The 19,991-nt window shown below is 37.3% G+C and overlaps 1 protein-coding gene across 6 annotated transcripts in view; it reads right to left on the reverse strand.

The window, feature by feature from the left end:
* Window positions 1-19,991, reverse strand: part of tcf4 (transcription factor 4) — a 99,946-nt gene that overhangs the window by 12,231 nt on the left and 67,724 nt on the right. For all 6 annotated transcript variants that reach the window (XM_077736850.1, XM_077736849.1, XM_077736848.1 and 3 more), the window contains 7 exons: window positions 8,115-8,220; window positions 7,613-7,761; window positions 6,698-6,845; window positions 4,890-4,960; window positions 4,692-4,770; window positions 2,088-2,167; window positions 1,607-1,816 (listed from right to left, as the gene is read on the reverse strand). In XM_077736850.1, coding sequence (XP_077592976.1) covers window positions 1,607-1,816; window positions 2,088-2,167; window positions 4,692-4,770; window positions 4,890-4,960; window positions 6,698-6,845; window positions 7,613-7,761; window positions 8,115-8,220 — 843 coding nt within the window. The remainder of the gene's footprint in view (window positions 1-1,606; window positions 1,817-2,087; window positions 2,168-4,691; window positions 4,771-4,889; window positions 4,961-6,697; window positions 6,846-7,612; window positions 7,762-8,114; window positions 8,221-19,991) is intronic.

Raw genomic sequence — 19,991 nt, forward strand, 5'->3', positions numbered from 1 at the left:
TGAAAACGTGTTAAGCCTTCATTGCGTTCTTTACAACCTCTAAGTGTATATTCCAAAGCAACAAATGAAGGGTCATGATGTTCAAATTTCATTCTAATTATTCCATAAAATAAATGTAGTATTTATTAAAACTGGGAATTTCGAAATGTATTAATATATTTTGCCATATATGAGAAATAAAATATATTGTATTTAAGCATGAATGTTGCATTATTGGCTATGTGCACGTCTTTTTCTTTCTCCTTTTTCACACATCCGTCAGACACCTGTTTTCTCAGAGTTATGATGACCTAAGCCTGCAGGAATCTCTCCTAAACAAGCCAAACTACATCCAGCTGTGTGTGTGTGTGTGTGTGTTGGGGGGGACGAGGTTGGGTGCATAGCACTTGAATATGCGTGTGTATAACTGAGGTTTGAGGAACAATTCTGGCAGTCAATGATTTCATTCAGAACATCTTTGTAACTTTGAGAAGTTCTATACGTTAATCTTATGGATATACATATCATTTGCCATTTGTCTTTGCCAACTAAATGTACCCACTTGTATAATTCACCTAATTATCCAATATCTATTTTTAGTGTATTTCCCTGACCTTAGGAATTGACTTGAGTTCAGTTCAGCCAGCGATTCAATTCCTGAGGTTATATTTAAGTCAATCAAAGGGAAGCAGTAAGGTAATTGTGTTTGTATCCTGTCCCAACTTCAACAATGTTCATCTCTGTGAGTACTGAAATAACATGCAATGACGTGTTCTGCAAAACCACACCCACCGGTAGGCAGATTATCATGCAAAGACATCTGTGATGAACAAACCAGGTGTTTGGGTCAGTCTCAAGCTTAATCTTCATGTGTTTTGATTATTCTAAACCTGAACATATCTCTTTAATAACATGAAGACAACTAACGCAATGGGCTAACTAGTTGGAATAAAGGCAGAGATTAGAACCTCAAATATTGAGTGTGTCAATAGCATACATTCCTCAATCAAAGATGTTAAGAGTCTTAAAGTGTTCCCAGGTTTTGTAGTGTTCCTCTCGGACGAGCCCTCCCACATCCCATAACGTCACAACAGTTTAATATTTGCAGTTAACATTAAAGACGGTATTTACATTTTCCATTCAGACAGAAAACTGCTTGCTATTTTTGCATATATATAAAATACATAGCATATACTAGGAATGTCAGCAATACATATTTCTGCATCTGAGTCATATCATTTTGAGGCCCTGTTGAAACCAAGTCCTGATCTAATATGTCAGAAATGCATTAAGGAAGGAAACAATTTACACCCAAACATTTTCCCCCAATTTAAACAAAGGTAACCCATCATTACAGCCACATAAAAGGACCTATTGGCCATCTATTTGTAGTACCAGTCATAAAGGATTGGACTTCTACTAGTTTTAAAAGCAGCCAATTAGTTGATGCTACCTAAAAATAAATTAGACATTTTAAAAACATGATAAATATATATATATATATATTTTTAACTTACTCTAATCATCTCATAATGTTAATGATAGGATCAGGTTTTCAATCACATGTTTAGATTGGGGACATCCTTGGTATAATGTATAGCCAAAAATATGATGATATGGATCCTACCATGAGTGAGTGTCTGTTGCCTGACAGCAGTCCTGTCCCATAGCCACTTCCCAGAGAACCCATAGCGCCGTTGTGCGTATGTGCAGCTCCAATAAGGTTGTGCATGTCACTGTGCCCACTGTTCATAGCCGTCGATGTGCCTACAGCATGGCTTCGCAGTACGTGGATGGCATCGTCCAAACGCTCCAAACGGTCCTCGATGCGACTTTGCTGCAGATTGGAAAAAATAGTTTTCTTGCACAATCTGACATAATTCTTCCTGCTTACTAGCAAACTGTTTATTAAGCAACACTTTCTCAACAAAATTTCAACTTGAATAAGGCTGTTGTTGGCTTTTGAAACCTTTTCATATTCACAGAAATATGATGGGTGAAAGAGTTTCACTGTTGGAAGGGGAAGCTGTGAAAATCCATTTAAGTGTGAATTCAAGAAACACCTCGTCTATATTTTAGCCACTAAGTGGAGGTGTGGGTGAGCTTACCAGTGAATGTAGTGGAGCCTCATAGTTTGGTGAGGATGCTCCCTGTCCGCCATTCCTGGACCAGACAGCTGAACTGGCAGCTGGGACAAAGGGAAACAGGAATTAAGAGTTGAGGCCATTACATTATGAAAAGAGAGAGAGAGTTATTTAAGGATTGTCAAGAAAAGTGTGGAAGATAATTGAGCAAAGTTATATAATGGATATGAGATAGGAACAGAAAAAACAAATCAGTGGCTTTTCATATTCTTCATTACACTGAATGTCAATAAAGACTAAATCAAGACCCATTTAGAGAAATGTTTTCTGAGTAATAAAGGATTGCAGACACATGGATTCCAATGTTTGGCAGTAATACCTGCCACAATGTAATTTCCCGAATACGGGATGAATAAAGTTATCCAATCCAATCCAATCCAATCCAATAAATTGGTTTGATTGTAATATTTTTCATAATCATTTGACTATAAAAATGTGAAATCCTAAAGGAAAAGACAAAGAAATAGATGATTTGGTGCACAAAAAAAGTATATTTAACAAAAAAATACTTGATATGTCCTTATTTGTAATAAAGAAGGTTGCTACCTTGTAAATTCAATGGTATAAAAGCCTTATTTTCATTGAATTGGTCACTCATTAGTTTACTGTAACTACTATATTTTATCCATCAAATTGTTTAATTTTAGATTTGGAATTTCTTCACATTTCATTGGCTATTGCAAATCCTGGATGACAAGCAAAAAGAAGAAAGGTTTGATGTGATCAGACAAAGAGTCTTTACACCTACAAGGTCTCTCATCATCTCTACTTTTGATGTACGAATGTAAATGACCCTTCAAAAAAATTAAAATATGACTTAATTTCTTCTCCAAGATAATTGGCTGCATGCAAATATTCGCCATGTGCCTACTGTAAGTGCTTGATTAGAATGGGTCTTCAGCAACACAATATTTGTGTCTCTATTTAGCGTATTTTTAGTCGGAAAAGGTAATATCCACCTCGACAGGTCTCATTCATTAGCTGGTTGAGTGAGATGAGAGACACTTGTTGAATTTACATTAACATGAGGCTTTGAGAGATGACAAGCAACAACAGCATCGAGTGTGAGACTATTATTTTTTTTTGGTTCAAGTAGCATACAAATTAATTCTAGGGGGTAATAAAATTAAATGACTGCAGAACAACATTTGAATTGATGAGAACAATTTAATCTTCATTGAACATAACGTCGTGTATGTGTTTAAATGTGTGTGTGGGGCGGGCTCTACTAAAAGGAAAACACACACTGACTAAAAAAAAGCAACTAGAGACTAGGAAGATGTTTTTCTACTTCTAGTTTCAAGGTGACCTTGAGCAAGGCATCTCACTAATGAGTTTTCAATCTCTTCTGCTGTTTATATTACAGCAGAAAAGCCTTTAGGAACTTTAAAAGTGTTCTGTATTGTGTCACTAACGTTGTCTATTTTACATTTTGTTTAGCGACCTCACAAACATTCAATAAATCCGTATAAAAAATGTATTTTATGTACTATGTTCAATATACGACATGATGCAGTAACTACAAGACAGTCCAAACACTTGTTCCTATTAAAAAACAGCATAGTACTACTTGTATCATTACAATGGAAACCATAATAAGATTTTGAAGTCCATTTAATGAGTTGAAGAGTCTATTGTCTCACAGTATAGTTTGTCTCCATATGAAATCACCTTCCTTCCATTTTCCTCATTTCATGTTCACTTCTTTTCATATTCCTAAACATGGATGATTATGTGATTCCTGTCATAGCTCCATTACTCCTCATTGTTCTTTGCCTCGCTGGCGGATTTTTATCAATGAATTCATCTCTTCATTTGCGTATCCCTTCTTGTTTGTTATCCTTTATTCAGATTAAAAGCTCATTTCCACATGCTAATTGATATACAATCACCTGGGTACATTCATGAGCAAATATAAATATCTATTAAACGCCAGAGTAAATTGTTTTCAGTCCAACGCTGTCAAACACCCTTGCAGCATTATTAGCCTTGGATATCAATTTGCATGTAGTTTGTGCTAATAGGTTTCAATTCTAATTTGTAAAAAGTGGAGCGACTTTGACATGATCATAAACACCAATTACGGTTACGCAAACAGGAGCCCAACTAGCTATAATAGCAAAGGGGGAAGAGGGAAAATAAGAAGGGAGGGTAGGGTGATCTGTGGCTCATGGCTCACAGTGCCTGTAGGTTGGTGAACAATTTGTCAAAGTGGTGCTCGTAATTAAAGCTATCTGTCAAAAGGCTCGGCGGAGGAATATACAACAATGTATACCGCTGCCACAATTAGAGACAAATTCAAAACAACTATTTTTAGGAGTCATTTTTCACTTTAAGGATCTGGAATAGGGAGGGGAAAAAGACAAACAGGTGAGCTCATTGTCTTGTTAGTTCTATTTGACCCCCATCTCGCTTTTATCTGAATTTAAACACGTTCACGTGACAGTGCAGTCCTAATGATGGTTTTACTGTATCAAATAGATAAGGATGAAACACTGATTCTGGCCACTCTGGGTGTTTGCGTTTGGATGGTGTTGAAGTGTATTTGCTGGATGTCAAACTATCTACCTGTGAGGGTGGGCGGGGAGCCCACTGGAGTTGAGGGATTGGATGGGTAGCTGTTGTTTGTGTGGTCAGGAGAGTAGATCTGAAGAAGCAAAACAACAAAAGGAGATAAGTGGCTTTTAAAAGCTGCAAATATAACGAGTCAAGTGCTCCAAAATTATATTAAAAATATAATACTAATAATATTTTTGCACAACTTACTGAGGCAAGTGCTTTCCCTAAGGCGTCTCCTGTCTGAGAGCTACTGGCTCCTCCACTCTGTGCTCGGTTAGCTATGACACGGACAGAAACACACATACAAACAGATGTGAACAGGGAGGCAGAAAAATGTGTTCTTGACATTAAGGATGCTGCTGCATTCCAACTCAAGTGTTTCGCAACATTCTTTCGTAGTACCCGAAAAAAATACATTTCCAAGACAGCCGGTAATTCAAAACCAGATATGTGGTTGGCTTGAAAAAAAAATGAGTCAAATTGTGTATACAGTAGAGCACTAGACATTTTAGTGATTTATTCTGGGGGGTCTTAAGAGAATTTATTGGGGGGAAAAGTGCATTGATGTACATTAGTAATCAAATCTCTAACTCAAATGAAAGAGATTTGCATCTTCACTATACATGAAAAATAGGACAAAATACACAAATTACAACTTTCCATGTTTAAAAACTAAGATCTAATCTACATCAAACATTTTAGTGGGGGGTCTACTATTAACCTTTTGTCATTTGTGGATGGTTTGGATCTCTAACTCTTGTAAATAGCATGGATTGAGTGTTCAAGCAAATCTGTTTCACACACTTGCAGTGCACTAATGTCAGAGAGGAAGGATGTGACTTCAATGTACCAGATGAACTTCCACATACACATGCACACACACACAAACAAGGAAATAGAACCCAGCATGCTCACAACTCATCACTTCCATATGAAAAAATGCACCTCCCAAACACACAATTTAGGTCATTAAATAGAAAAAGCTAATACTTGGCATTAAAAGAATAAAGACTGTATTTCCTTCATTGATTATCCAGTCTACTAAAAGAAGACAGACAGAGCATACGCCAGAACAAAGAAGGAAAAGAAGAAGCATGTGTTTTGGGGTTAAAACTCAGTCATGCCACACTACTAACATAGTGGAGAATCCAAAAGATTACTACCATAGACAGCATACATGAACACTGATCTGGACTTGATGGGAAATGTACAAAATATGCAATGGAAATTTATTTTTATTTTTTAAAGAAATGCAAGATTAAATCTGCAAATAGGGAGGTAATTATGCCATTTTATTTTCTGACATCTTGATTGCCTAAATAGAAAAGGGTAATTTTAAAATATTTTGTTTTATTTCACAAAAAGCAATACTTTCAAAGGACATAAATGAATGCTTAATAACATTTACATGTTTTTTTTTTGTCCAAATTGCACTGCAAAGCTTGAATAAGGCACACCTTTGGACTTTTTACTCGTTTTGGTAGATATGCAATAAAGTCATTGCATCTAGTTGTATTTTATTGCTTTTTAAATTTTTCTTTGCATCATTTCTCTGCCATTCTCTCAGTTTGCCTACTTGGTTCCTTCCAAATTACTCAATTTGAGTCTATGTGCGTGCATGGATCCAATAGCTTTCTGGAATGTTACAGATGTCTTTCCATGAAAACAAACTTTAAATCTGTTTCTTATTGCTTTCCTATTTGTTCTATTGGACTCAAAGCAATGTGTCCATATGGCATGTTGTGCATGTGAGTGTGTAAAATGTGTATAGATGTCAAGGTAGAGATAAAATGCTGAAATAGTCTTTCACTTTGCAATTAACTGCTGTTTCCTTCACAAGTTTATGCCAATGGGTGCATTTAAATTGCAGGGTTTTTTTATGGAGTCATTCATTTTACAAAAACAATTGCAACTCCTAATGTGAGAGATTAATTGCTACACCATGCAGTTTTAAGCCTTTTTTGACAATTAGTTGCAGCATTGGTTCAAGGTCAACCAATAATCAAGAATCTTACCCATAATGCTTTCTGTGCCATTGGTGGGAGCGGTGGAGCAAGAGGAGGTGCTGTAATGATTGGGTCCGCTTCCAGCTCCTCGGTGGAAGCTAGACATAGGGGGGAGGCTGGAGTTTATGTCTGCTGCTGATGAATGTGACGGATAGCTCTGCACGTGAACATAAAAAAAGGGAAAGAATGACGTTTTAACAATTATGTTGAAAGAAGAAGTGGACGAAACATGTCTGCAATTTAAAGTTATCTACAGTATGTAGTCTTTGGTCATAAAGTATTTCTTTGCGGCCATAGGACCATTTAAATTGTCTAATTTAAATAAACATAAAATTACGGATGTAAAATTGACTTGTTTTGGTATTTTGAATGCCCAAATGGGCACAAAAACATTGAATATCTCATTTTAATTAGATTGTTTTTAAATTTTAGTTTTGATTTGTTGAATTCAAGGTCAAATGACATGATAAAAACACATAAATGTGATTAATATTAAATTTGACATTTTATTATAATGTGTTAGAAGCCAACATTTACCCCTGTAGTGCAGCTCAATTAAAAAATACCTTCAATTTAATTGTGACTGTAATATTATATCAATTGCAAACATGCCGAGCCACTGCAGTGACACTTTAATGCAAAAACCACAAAATAGTGTGCCGCTGCATACAAGTGTGCTCTCATTGTCCAATTTGAATAATATGGTCCTCAAATCAAGATTTATTGAATGCAAATAACTTATCCTTGTTCGCATATCTAATGTATGCCAGAAATTTAATAACTGCTCAAACAGATGTGTGCATAAAAATGAGAGGAAAGAATAAAGTGAACCCAACTGTTAAGTAAATAGGGCTAAAATTATATTTGGAAGTTACTGAGGGTAACGATTGTAATTGTAAAGAATCATTAAACATATCGGCTCACCAGTCTGTCGTGAGGATGAACCCCACAATAGGAGGAACTCTGAGAAGGGCCATGGCCAGAGTTTCCTCCTCCTAATAAGCTGCCGTGGTAACCTTGTTGGTTTACATTGCTGCTACTGCTGCTCCAGGGGTCCCCACTGTGGTGACCATCTAATATAGAGTTTAAAAAAAAACAACCTTTATTTCATATATCAGCACTTCAGCAACACATTAAAAAATATACACAATACTAAGACGGTTTAGATGAATTGGAATAAAATCCAATTATTACAATGATGCATATGCAAAACTATAAAATGGCCCAATATTGCAAATTAAAATTGAATGTATTCTGCATATAATGCTAGAACATCTGTCCTTCATAGAGTAAGGTCATCTTAAACAATTTGTATAATGGTACTTATTTAAAAAAAACATAAAATTAGTTCAACAGAAATGTACTGTAAAATATGGGATGTAGTCAAATTTATATACATATATATTTTTTTGGAGAGGGACCATACCTGGCATAAAGAATGAACTTGGGAAGCCAGAACTCGTTGGTTTGGAATTGGGATAGCCCGGTGAATCCCTATTGTAGTCGGCTGTACTGGCAGATGGAGCGTATACCTGCAACGATGACACATAATCTGGTCAGAAACAGCCATGATGAACACTTCCAAAATCATTTTCCATTTACCCTATAATTTCCTTTCTAGATTTTATAAAGATAACCATTTACTGAACCCACATGACCTAGCAATTATTTTGGGCGGAAGACAGTATTTTTTTTTTTTTGAAAAGGCAGTCATACTACTCTTTCTGTCCTTTTCCTATTCAGGCCTGGTTTCAAGTGCACATGAGTAACAAAACAATAATTTTCCACACAGTGGGGGAGCAGCAGCCTGGCCATCTTGGAGCAAAAAATGTGTCAAAAATGAGACTCCATGGAGATGTACAGGTCTGCTATCACTCAAAACAGGTGACATTTCCCCCCACTAGAACGGCGACCACATGAGAAGAGAAAGGGGGCTCCCTATTACATTCCTTTGCTGGGAAATGCGTGTGTGTATGTAGCGTGCAAACACTCAGCCATGACACTAGCTCGTGCCGAATGACGCAAGCCCTGGAACAACTGTTAAAAGCTCTCTTCTCCTTCCCGTAAGAGCTCCAATTCAAGAATTCTCTCCCCAGCGAGTGCTGAACAACTTATTTCTCAAAAATAAATTTATGAATGTTGCTATTTTAACTTGGATGTGTTTACAAGTGGCTAGAATGGAAATTATGTAATCATTAAACACAGACAAATGACCTAAAGATGAAAAAAACACACTTGGGGCACTACAAAAATGTCTTTTCTTCCTGTAAACAAGTCTTAAAACAAGAAATTGCTTGAAAATAAAATCTGGCAACATATTTACATATTAGAGAATAAAGGCTTCTTGTTCTGCTAAAACTTTGAGCTTAACTAGCTGATTCTCTTTTATTTCTATTGGCGATACGGACTATTCCTAAAGGATAAATGATCCAATTGAAGGCACGCAAGACCGAGACGTGCAGTGTTATGTGAGTGGATGAAACAAATGGCTCCATTGAGTTATTAATATGGAATTTCATTACGTGGTGTTGCGTCGGAATCCTCTAGAGATGGAATTTGAAACATACGCCTGGCTGATGGGAGCAAAGGAACAAAGTGAGGATTAGTATGACCCTGACACCCAATATAACAAGCTTTAATCATGGGTCAAGCATAGCCTTGACACATGTAGGTATTGACAGCATGCAAGGGAAAAGAACATCGACATGTTGCTTTCATATCGTGTTTCAAAACCTGCCATTGAATATACTTTAAAAGTGACATACCAGCATACCCAGTTTAACAGCCAGGAATAATACAACATATTTAAGAGGAACATAATAGTTTTGATTGGATGTCACATTTGACTTTGCACTCTAACCCCCTAAAATGTCAGACTTTGGCCATCATAAAATATTAAAATCTTGTTTATATTGTAGGATAATGCATTCAAAACACTAATTTCCTAAATATACTTGAGTACCTCGTTCAAATTTCAACACAAACTAAAAAATACAACAAAATGAACTCAAACAAGTTACTGTAATATTTTCTGACAATTAGTTTCTGATCACATTACTTTTTTTCACATTTTGGGCAGGATAAATTGAAGTAGAAATGTAGCAACACACTTAGACACATTAAGCCAACCAACATTATATAAGAAACAGATACATACATTAAGCTGAATATAGTTTAGGCTGATTTTCCTTTAGTTTCTAAACCCAACCCCCCTTATCCAAAACACACGCACGCACACAATGTCTGTAGTTGAGATTAGAGCTGAACTTAAATCTCCTCAAACTTTTTCCTTCTCTTCTCCTGTGAGAACCAAACACTCTGATCATAAAACCACATTTATGTACAAGATGGCCATTAAAAAAACTCACACAGAGACATGTTTTTCCATAGTTAAAGTATTAGAATTTACGTCCTAGAGACATATTTTCCCACTGAATATGTTGTTTCACTTGGTGACGAAAAGATGTGATTTGTGTGCGAGTGTGACACACAGAAACAGGTGCAGACTGTGTTCAAGTAGAAAGAATGCAATGGGACCTAATAACAGACTCTTTTCCAACGTTCACACACAGACACATGGACACACAGTGCTATCAGTATTCTCACAGTAAGCAGATCCAAAGCCTGTCAGAAAACTCTTATTGTGTTGTTACTCCTTTCACAATACAATACTACAGAAAAAAAATCGTAACACATTATAATACCCGGCGGACGTGTGGTTAATACGTCGGCCTGAGTTTGAGGGTTTGACTCTAGGTCAGTCCTTACCATGTGGAGTGTGCATGATCTCCCTGCTCTTGTGTGGGTTTTCTCTGGGTATTCGACTTCCCTCCCACATCCCCAAAAAACTGCATGGTCAGTTGAAGACTCTAAACTTCTCCTCGGTATGATTGTAAGCGTGATTGGGTATCCTTGTGCCCTGCAATTGGCTGGCTGACAACAAAAAGTTTGTTTTTGTTTTTAACTATATTACAAAAAGTGTTTTAACAGTTCCAATACATGAAGTTTACTCTACTGAACAAGCAAAGTAAGAGTCCTGCTTCAGAATCATTATGAAAACTCAAATGCCCATCAAATCATCGACAAAGTAGAACTATGCGATTACAACAACCACTTCAATTCTATTTAGGAAAAATAGGGAACAAAGTCCTTACTGAAACTGGGACACTCATTTTTACAAACAATATTACATGAATAAAAGTCAACGTATTTTCCGCCCACGAAGATTAAAGCCTACCCATTTATTTTCTATCCCCTGAAATTCAAACCATTAAAATATTGGATAAAATAGTCACAAATATAAATGTGGCTGGAAGGGAATGAAATACACAAAAATACAATACCACTATGCATTGTTGTTTGATTGTGTTGTCAAACCCGGATAAAACACGAATGCCAGGGTTTATTTTTTAGTTTAACAGACGCCTGTTGGCAACATTAATTGTCCATGGACAGCATTGATTTTTCATCTTATTTCAAAAGGCCCTTGAATGACAATTTGATCAGATTATACTCCAGCTCACATGAAAAAAAAGTACTTTGAAAAACATCTAGCAATCATGATTGTAAAAGTAGTTAGAGGAAAGTACAAAAAGATAATACCACAAATCAACAACTGTTCTTTGGACAGGCATTACATTTTATGTGCCCCCCCAAAAAAATCAAAGAGATCAAAGAGCTGCTGGAAAAAAATACAGCAGACAATTCTGTGAATGAAGTCATGATAGTTCAACCTGTTGCACTCCATGACAGACCAATGAGACAAAGCCTAATAAAACCCAGTAAAACCTGTGTTCACAGAACATCACAGATTGCATCAAAGCATCGCCCTAGGCAACAGCGGGAGAAAATAAAGACACATTCCACTGAAAACTGATTCCTCATGGGGTCCAGACACACACACACACACAGACCAGCAGCAACCAGCTTTGTGCTTATTAATCTGAACCTGTAAGTAATAAAGGAGTAGTTCTGAGTGATACCCAAACTTTTCATGCCTGGAACTTGACATTTTTGTACTTTTCCAAATACCGGTATTATTTTGGTCCATATATTATTGGACTCAGTTGGAATTATTGCACTATATCCAAAACAAAAACTATTTAACTTCAGCTTATTTCCCTGCCAGACTTTGAAGTGATCATTTTTGTGCAATAGACAATTGTATCATCATGTTATGTCAACATCACTGACAAATCAGAGTACATTGTGGTTTTGTGGTATTTAATTCTTTCCGTTATGACATTGGACTTGGAACTAAATCTATTTTTAAAGGGGATTGCATCTATTAAACAGTAAATTGTGACATACTGTCTGTAAAAAATTACCATTTGCATCATTGGAACTAATTTTCCGGTGTAAAATCTGCAAACTATTTTGAGTATTTCAAAAACAGATATTTCTTGTGAAGAAAAAAAACATCTCAATACTACAAAAAAAAAAAAAAAAAAAAACAAGTCACATCCTTTCTCTTCAATACAATCTTTCCGCCCTGTTAGAATGAATAAAGGAAATAAAGTATTTAGAAATACAAACCTTATCTAAAAATAAATGACCATCCACAACACACAAAACGGTTCATTTTTATAACCCCCTCACACACACACGCACAAACACACACTCACACACACAGACGCATAGCTTACCATGCACGCTTCATCCAAAGCAGATGTGCTGGAATGTGAACACTCAAAGGAGCAGTCACGAAACCTCTTGACACACACACACATAAAATAGTACACATACACACAACCCACTGCACCTGTGCCGATCCCCTTTTTTTTTCTTTGTTTCCCTCTCTGCATCATCCTTCCTGCCCTCTCTGTTTTTCATTCCTAAATGCCTACGTTGTCTTTCATCTTCCACAAACATTTTTAGCACCACAGGGCTACAAACAATGACCAGATCTGAAAAGAGGTACATTAGTTGTTTAATGTAACATGACTAGTGTCATTTTTTCCTGTTGGCTTGACTACATCAGAAACACTGACCTGACCTATCTGTCTACCTGTCTCATTCATCTCTCCCCTCCCCATCATATTTCTACACTCGGAACCAGACCTGAGCTTGAATGGTTAGGTGACTCAAATGTGCTGCAGACAGATCAAACATTTTCTTTTTTTTTGGTGGTGGTGGTGGGGGGGTTCTGTTTTTTAGATGTATTTTTATAGAGGAGATCTGAGCCACGGTCTCCAAGCCCTCTGAAGGTTAATTATGTCCCTGATTTAAAACACATGGAAGGGAAAAAAAATGTGTGCGTGAGAGCGCGTGTGCGTTTGTGCACGTGTTTATGAGAAAGCGGAAGGAAATCCCACCGAGCCGAGCCCTTTATTCCACCAACCTGCAATTGGACTAATGTGAAGCAGATGTACACACACACACACACACACACACACACACAGTTTGAGCATGGCCGCCTAATTGCGTCCATATGCAAAAGTCTCGAACGAATAGGATTTTTGGAAAAGAAAAGAACAAATAAAACAAACTAGAAAGGCAGAGTAAAATGAAAGAGCCAAGCAATTAATTCATAAAAGTGTCTACTGTGAAAAAGGGGTAATAGTCAAATTTTAGGTGATAGATGATTTTACAGGACAGGAAGCTATCAGATATATTGAGGAGTCAAGGGAAAACACACTCATACACACACATCTTCAAAAAATGCATATGAGTAATTGAAAACATGCATGAACTTCTCACAAACACAGACGTGCATGTGCACATGCACACACACACACTTTCTATCCCATTCTTCCTCTCTCCTCCTGGAGCTTCAGCTTCCTGTGGATTGATTAGAGCCCCCTATGTGAAGATAAGTGGACTCAGCATGGGTATGCGTGCGTGTTAGTGCGGGTGCATGCGTGTATGTCTTTCTAGGTATTCGGCACCTGTGACGGAAGGGGGGTGAGTTAGACAGAAAACAGTAGGGGGGCAACAGGGTGAGAGCAAAGGAGAAAGGTGTGACATACAAGTGAGAGTGAGCTGACTACGATTTAGTGTGCAAGAGTGTGAATGTGAGAGTTAGTGGATTGTGCTTCAATTAGTACATTTCATAACATAAGAAGAAGAAGAAAATGTTTTTCTCTGCCAGACCCATCAACACACTTCAATGCAAAAGCAACACACACAAAAATACAAAATAAAGAAGAATATTTGTTTAACAAATGGACTAATCGTGCCATTTTTGAGATTCGGTGACATAAAAGCATCTTCGTTTTCTTATTATAATGACCATTTTGTCATTTATTGGCTAATGACAACTTAAATGGTTCCACTCCCTTGAAGTAAAGCAATACATGTTGGACAATGTGGCACTAGTTTAAGTTACAAATGATCCCCCCCACAACCCCAGGAAACCTAAGTTATACTGTAAAGAATACAAGGAGAGTCCTTGTTGGGGATCAAAGGTCTTTTCCCATTTCCCCTCGACTTTCCCACCCTTCTGCTCTTTTCTCATGAAGCAGCAGACTGTTTATCTATTATTTAGTGGTGTTCTTCAGAACCAGTAACCCATTTATCAGCCCTTCTGCTTGTCAGTTCATAGACCTTTGGTCCCCTCTAAAAGTTACCCAAGTTAACAGCTGATCTAAGAAAGTACATTTAGACAGAGACCTCATTCCTTTAGCTAAATGATGTTATATTTGCCTTTTGTTTAAGAACCCGAGGCTGTCCAGGTCATTCACTCACTGACTAAGTAGCCTGTCATATATCAGTAACAGAATAGAGACAACTGAACATGAAATAAGATGCCAGAAGACAGATAAACAGTTATAATGTGGCTAAAAGCCCCAGCCTAAGCATCTCTAAAATTAACACCAAGAAAAAAAAGGAAACAGAAAGTGAGAAGACAAAGCAATTGTGGTCTGCATTTATATTTTGGTCCATAAATGAATTCAAGATGATATTTTCTCTCTGCCAACCTTCTTAAGATCAAAGATTTGGACAGGCAGTGACTTCGTAGCATTTAAAATTGACCACTAATTACACACATCATCTCAAGAAAAACATGTGTGCTTTTGGTGGCTTTCTTTTCACCATGTGACAGCAACCAATGATGCTGTGAAATCCATACCGTTTTTTTTATTTTTTATTGTGAGCAAAACTCACAACAGAAAAGGAAATGCGACCATTTACAACCTTGGATGAAGAACTTAATGTTTTGAGCAGATGTATGGGGCTACTGTTAATTTTCCTCAGCATCAGGGCTCAAAGTCGCAAGCCATTTAAGGAATTAAATTTCAAAGCATGCATGATCCATCAATTTTCTTACCCTGCTCATAGCTACTACACCTACAGCAAACATTTCACTTCAATGAACTTTATGGAAGCATTTTCATTTCCTTCGCTTCCTAACAGGCAGAAATGGTTGTCATTTGAATTGATGGACTACAGTGTGTCCCATTTGTATTGTATATTTTTCTTGTGTTCCTGAATGCATCTATAGCCATCCATTTCACATGTGTGTGATTGTGATACAAATGTGTCTCCTCATCTTTCTCAGGAAATTGACTGGTCTGTTCTCAACACACACACACACACACACACACACACACACACACACAAACACAACTATTAAGTGGGAAATATGGAGGCTCATAGCGTACGTAATATGACTTTATAATACCCCCCTTGACACAGGAAATAGCCAGGAGTCTGGGAGGTTGTGTGTGTGTGTGTGTGTGTGTGTTTGAGATAGAGCGATCGAGGGAGAGAGTCCCAAGAAATAAAGGAAATAACGAATCACACTATTGCTCCCCAACAAATATGTAAAAGTTAAAATTCTATGTAATTCCTAATTTTAGATGCATATTAAAGTATCAGTTATCAATACGTCACTACTGTTACAATTTGAGTTTCATCGTGCTGGTTGAAAATCTTAAATATAAACATGTGTGTGTGTGTGTGTGTGTGTGTTTGTGTGTGGATTTTTTTTCCACATCTGTGTGTGCATCAGAGTGTGTGTTTGTGAATGCCTTCTCCATCTGTGCGGGTGAGTAACGAGGTGGTTTAGCATGTCTGCTGGCACACATGAAAACCTTGTGTGCACTTGTATGTATGTGTGTGAGTGGATATCCCTTTTTTGCGGATGGGGGGTGGTGGGTGGTTAGATGATGGTCAATGCCGTGTTTGGAACCGGAGGAAAAAAAAACACTTCTCCACAGGTGACGGCTCTTTACAAGTCTCTTCCATACTCATTTTATTAGGCTCCCATTTTCCTTTCAACCACCAGGACTTTTTTTGGCAAATGAATCACACAGACGTTTTTTTTTTCCACTTCTGTTTCACCAATTTCCTTTGATTTAATCACTGCCACATGCTGATGACTGCAAGCAACTGTTAGCAGGAAAACTCCTCAAACACACACACACATGCATTCACAGTCAAGTCTACTAGCCTTGGTTCTCCTGTAACACTACCTGCAGGTGGTTTTATCACTATTACGATTTCGGATTCACACAGATGTACAGTTGACGCTAAAGGGAATGTGTGTTTGTGACAGAGGATCAGGAGTTCAACACATGTGTGACTGCTCCTTTTAAAAAAAAAAAGTCAGGAAGACATCTGGCCCAGTTTGTAGGACTTTTTTTTTCTCCTCTAGGATCTTGACCTCAAAATGCGAATTCCAAGTAAGGAAAAGGCAGATAATTTTCCTTGAAACAAACAAGACCACACATGAAAAGGTGTATGAGAAGAGATTTAAAGTACTCTCATGTGGACATCAGCTGCAACCTAAAAGCACATAGTATTTTTTCAACTGTCATGATAGCTTTGTAAGGACAGAGGTCTACTTTGACAAAATGGTTGAACATTAAATAGCAGATAAGCCTAAGGAATTTAAAATAACAAAGCGGGGTAAAATGTTATGGTCTAAACTTTGAACACTGGTCAAACCACTGTTGTAATAATAATCTAAAATACATTTTCTACTTTTAAAACTCGATATAACTAAAGTATATGTATAAAAAATGTTCAAATCAAGTACAAAAAAAACTAAAAATGAATATCAGTGAAAATTTATCTCCAAACTGCATTATCAGTCACTCTGATTAAATATTTCCATGTTACTGATTTGAAACAAGCATCAACATTGTTTTAAAACAAAGGCATGTTGACCTCTGGTGGGAGTCACTTCCGAAAGTTTATGAGGTAGACGTGACCAATATCCCTTGAGCACCAGGTCGAAACAACATCATTGCCGAGGCAATGAGCTGGCAGGCAACGAAACACAACCAAATTCTAAGATGGCGGCACCGATGTCAATTATTGAAGAGACTGTAGAACGAGAGTGGGGAGCAGTAGGTGGGTCACAGTGAACCCATTGCCATAGTGATGCAGACGGGCAACATGCGCCCTGGTTTCATTCACCATGGCAACCCTGGCATTTGCAACACATAGCAGATGCCACACACACACTAAGATGGCTGCCATATACGGAAAGTCAAGAGCAGAAAAAAAATATCCCAGCAAACATTTAACTGTTAGCTTTCACGAAATGACAAGTTGATTTGGCGCAATGGTGACAAGATTAAGATAATGTCAAAAGGCAGTCAACATGCATTGTTGTAATGTTTTACTCAGGGCAGTATTGTTACTTTTTATACTTTGAACAGTAGGATGGAGAGTAAAAGATTGCAGAGAAAGAGAGTTAAGTGATAAACATACCAACATACATTACTGCACTTAAACCTTCACCTCCATCATGTTGACTAGCAGGGATTCTGAACCCATGACCTCTAGCTGTGTATCTATTGGTTCATCTGGGTGCTGGACTTACTGCACATTTCTGATTCATTTCAAAAGATGTGTTGCTCATTTTAAGGCTGATGACATATATCCAGCACAGTACAGACAGACAGAGGGATTAATCTTCAACACTGAACAAAATAGCCAGCCAAGGACTGAAACATTGATCATATGTGCCAGGAACAATTAGAGCTAAGGAATAAAGCTGTAATCATTAAATGCATTCATTTATCTTCTATTCAGCTTATCCTCACAAGGGTTCCGGGGGTATAGAGAGCCTATCCCCAATAACTACGAGGAGTAAACTGGGTGCAACTTGAACTGGTTGCCAACCAATCACAGGGCACAACAAGGCAAGCAAGTCTGTCTCCTGACTGGCCATCAATTTAGGGTGTCCCCCCTAAATTAGCAGTTTTGAAAATGAATGAATGAATAATAAAACATCACCGGTAGATGGAATGTCCAGGTGTTATTTAGTGGCAGGGGGTTTGACCTTACACATTTCCAACAAGACTTGTCTCATACATTTGAAAAAGTAAACCGGGAATCAGTTCAAAAGAATTAAAAATAATCAGCAATCTATTTTCAGCTGTAGTATGCTTAAACACCCACTATGAAAAGCTAATAGGCAACACATGGAAGCTCAGTAGCTGCCAGCAACACAATCGGGACTCCATTATTAGTCCCATACTGAAATAACAAAGGAACCAGATCAAAGAGCTGATTATGGCAACACTTTGGAGTTGCACCATTCTTTTTTTTTTATTTTCCTTCTCTTTATTCCTTCTCTCTAATCAAATCTAGACACACGTAGGAAGCACCTGTCCAACTGAATGCTACAACACATACTACATTTTCAAGCCGTTTTACTGTGCTGCAGCGCGTTGGTTTTGTTGTTTTTGTTTAAGTGTGACAGCTGTCCAGTGATTATCTGTGAGACCATGCAGACTCTCAAACTGCTTGCCACAGCATGACTGACCCATTAAACACACTCAAAAACACAAAAACACACAGACTTATGCTCAACAAAACAATAAGCGAATCGTTTTCCGCATTGACAATAAATACTGGGAATGTTTCATGTGTGCTTGGTTATTTGGAGTTCTCCGCGGAGTCCACACTGTGAACAACACAAAGAGGCACAAATGCTACGCTTTGTTCTTGTGCCAAAAAATTTACTTATTTAAGCTTGTTTTCCTGCAGCAAAGCATGTGCTCTGTAAATATATGAGATAATGTCCAAACACTATTCTCTGATCAATGGCAGTATGATAATACTCGTGTTTTTTTTAAGAGAAGAGGAATATAATCAATATATCAGTATGTTGAGATATGAACTAACAATATGCATATCGCAAATACAACCATTACAATCTCTATCAACCAAAAATAATCCCTCAAAACTGTTATTTAAAAAAGTTAAAATACTGTTATGTAAGGGCATATTAAAAACTCATTTTCCAATAACCAGCTTATTTTGATAATTATCAAGGCTGCTGCTTTGGCATATTGCATACACTTATTTACTTCATTGGTAAACCAAACTGCATTCAGGCCATTACAGCCATCATTGAGCAGGTAAATGCTGGTGTGATGACATCCACAGTGACTAACACATGGCTTGTTCTGTCCTGTTTCAAGTCCTTTGTACCTTGATGGTCCATGTGCAGCTACAGTCAACCAACCAGATAAATGAACCACCACCACCATCATCATGTGCTTCTGCTGTTTCCTGTCTCAGTCTGCCAGCTGACCTTGATTTTCAAAGGTTTGAGCAAGCAGGCAAGCGCTCACTTAGTCACTGGCTACCAAACCTGTCACTCACAGAAAGGATTTCTGTTCTCATTGGCTGGTTGAAGGTGGAAATTACCAGCTATTCAAGGAATGGTGCTCTATTCAATGTAGCTGTCATTCCTCCCATTAACACCACTAGATCACATCCGAGACTTAAAATTTGATGTGTTTTGTCTTTCTGCATGCGTGCATGTGGTTATGTCAAACATCTTTAGGAAATGGTCAACTCTTATATGTACAAAAGTGCATGTCACACAACCTACAGATAATATACGTGAGCAAAGAATGCAATACAATTATAATTGAGCTACTAAAAAAAAATGCACTACAATCCAAAATTTTCCAAACATTAATAATAGTGGTTGTAGTCATTTGCCGGATTTCATACAAATTAGTTCAGCGACAAAAAAAAAAGGCTTTTACAAGAATTGTCATTATCGCCGACATCACCAGTCAGTCTGACATTCGGATTTGACACTTATTTTTCTCTAATGATCTCCTAATGACCATTTTCTCAACATTAGTAATAATGAGGAGACTAAGTCACAAGCGAGGGAAGAAATGTGTGACTCCTCTCTGAACAAACAGTGAATAATTACTTGATCTATTTGCTGAGTTGTAGAAGGCAAAAAAAACAGTAGTGTCATAGATTCAGAATGTCTCTTCAAATAAAATAAATCTCTAATATTAAAAAAGCACTGTACTTTGTGTCTATATCAGCATCACTATCAGTTAATCTGATGCTGAAGGATTTACTGTCTAAACCA

The sequence above is a fragment of the Stigmatopora nigra genome, chromosome 17 (genome assembly GCF_051989575.1).
Source record: "Stigmatopora nigra isolate UIUO_SnigA chromosome 17, RoL_Snig_1.1, whole genome shotgun sequence".
Classification (NCBI taxonomy): Eukaryota; Metazoa; Chordata; class Actinopteri; order Syngnathiformes; family Syngnathidae; genus Stigmatopora; species Stigmatopora nigra.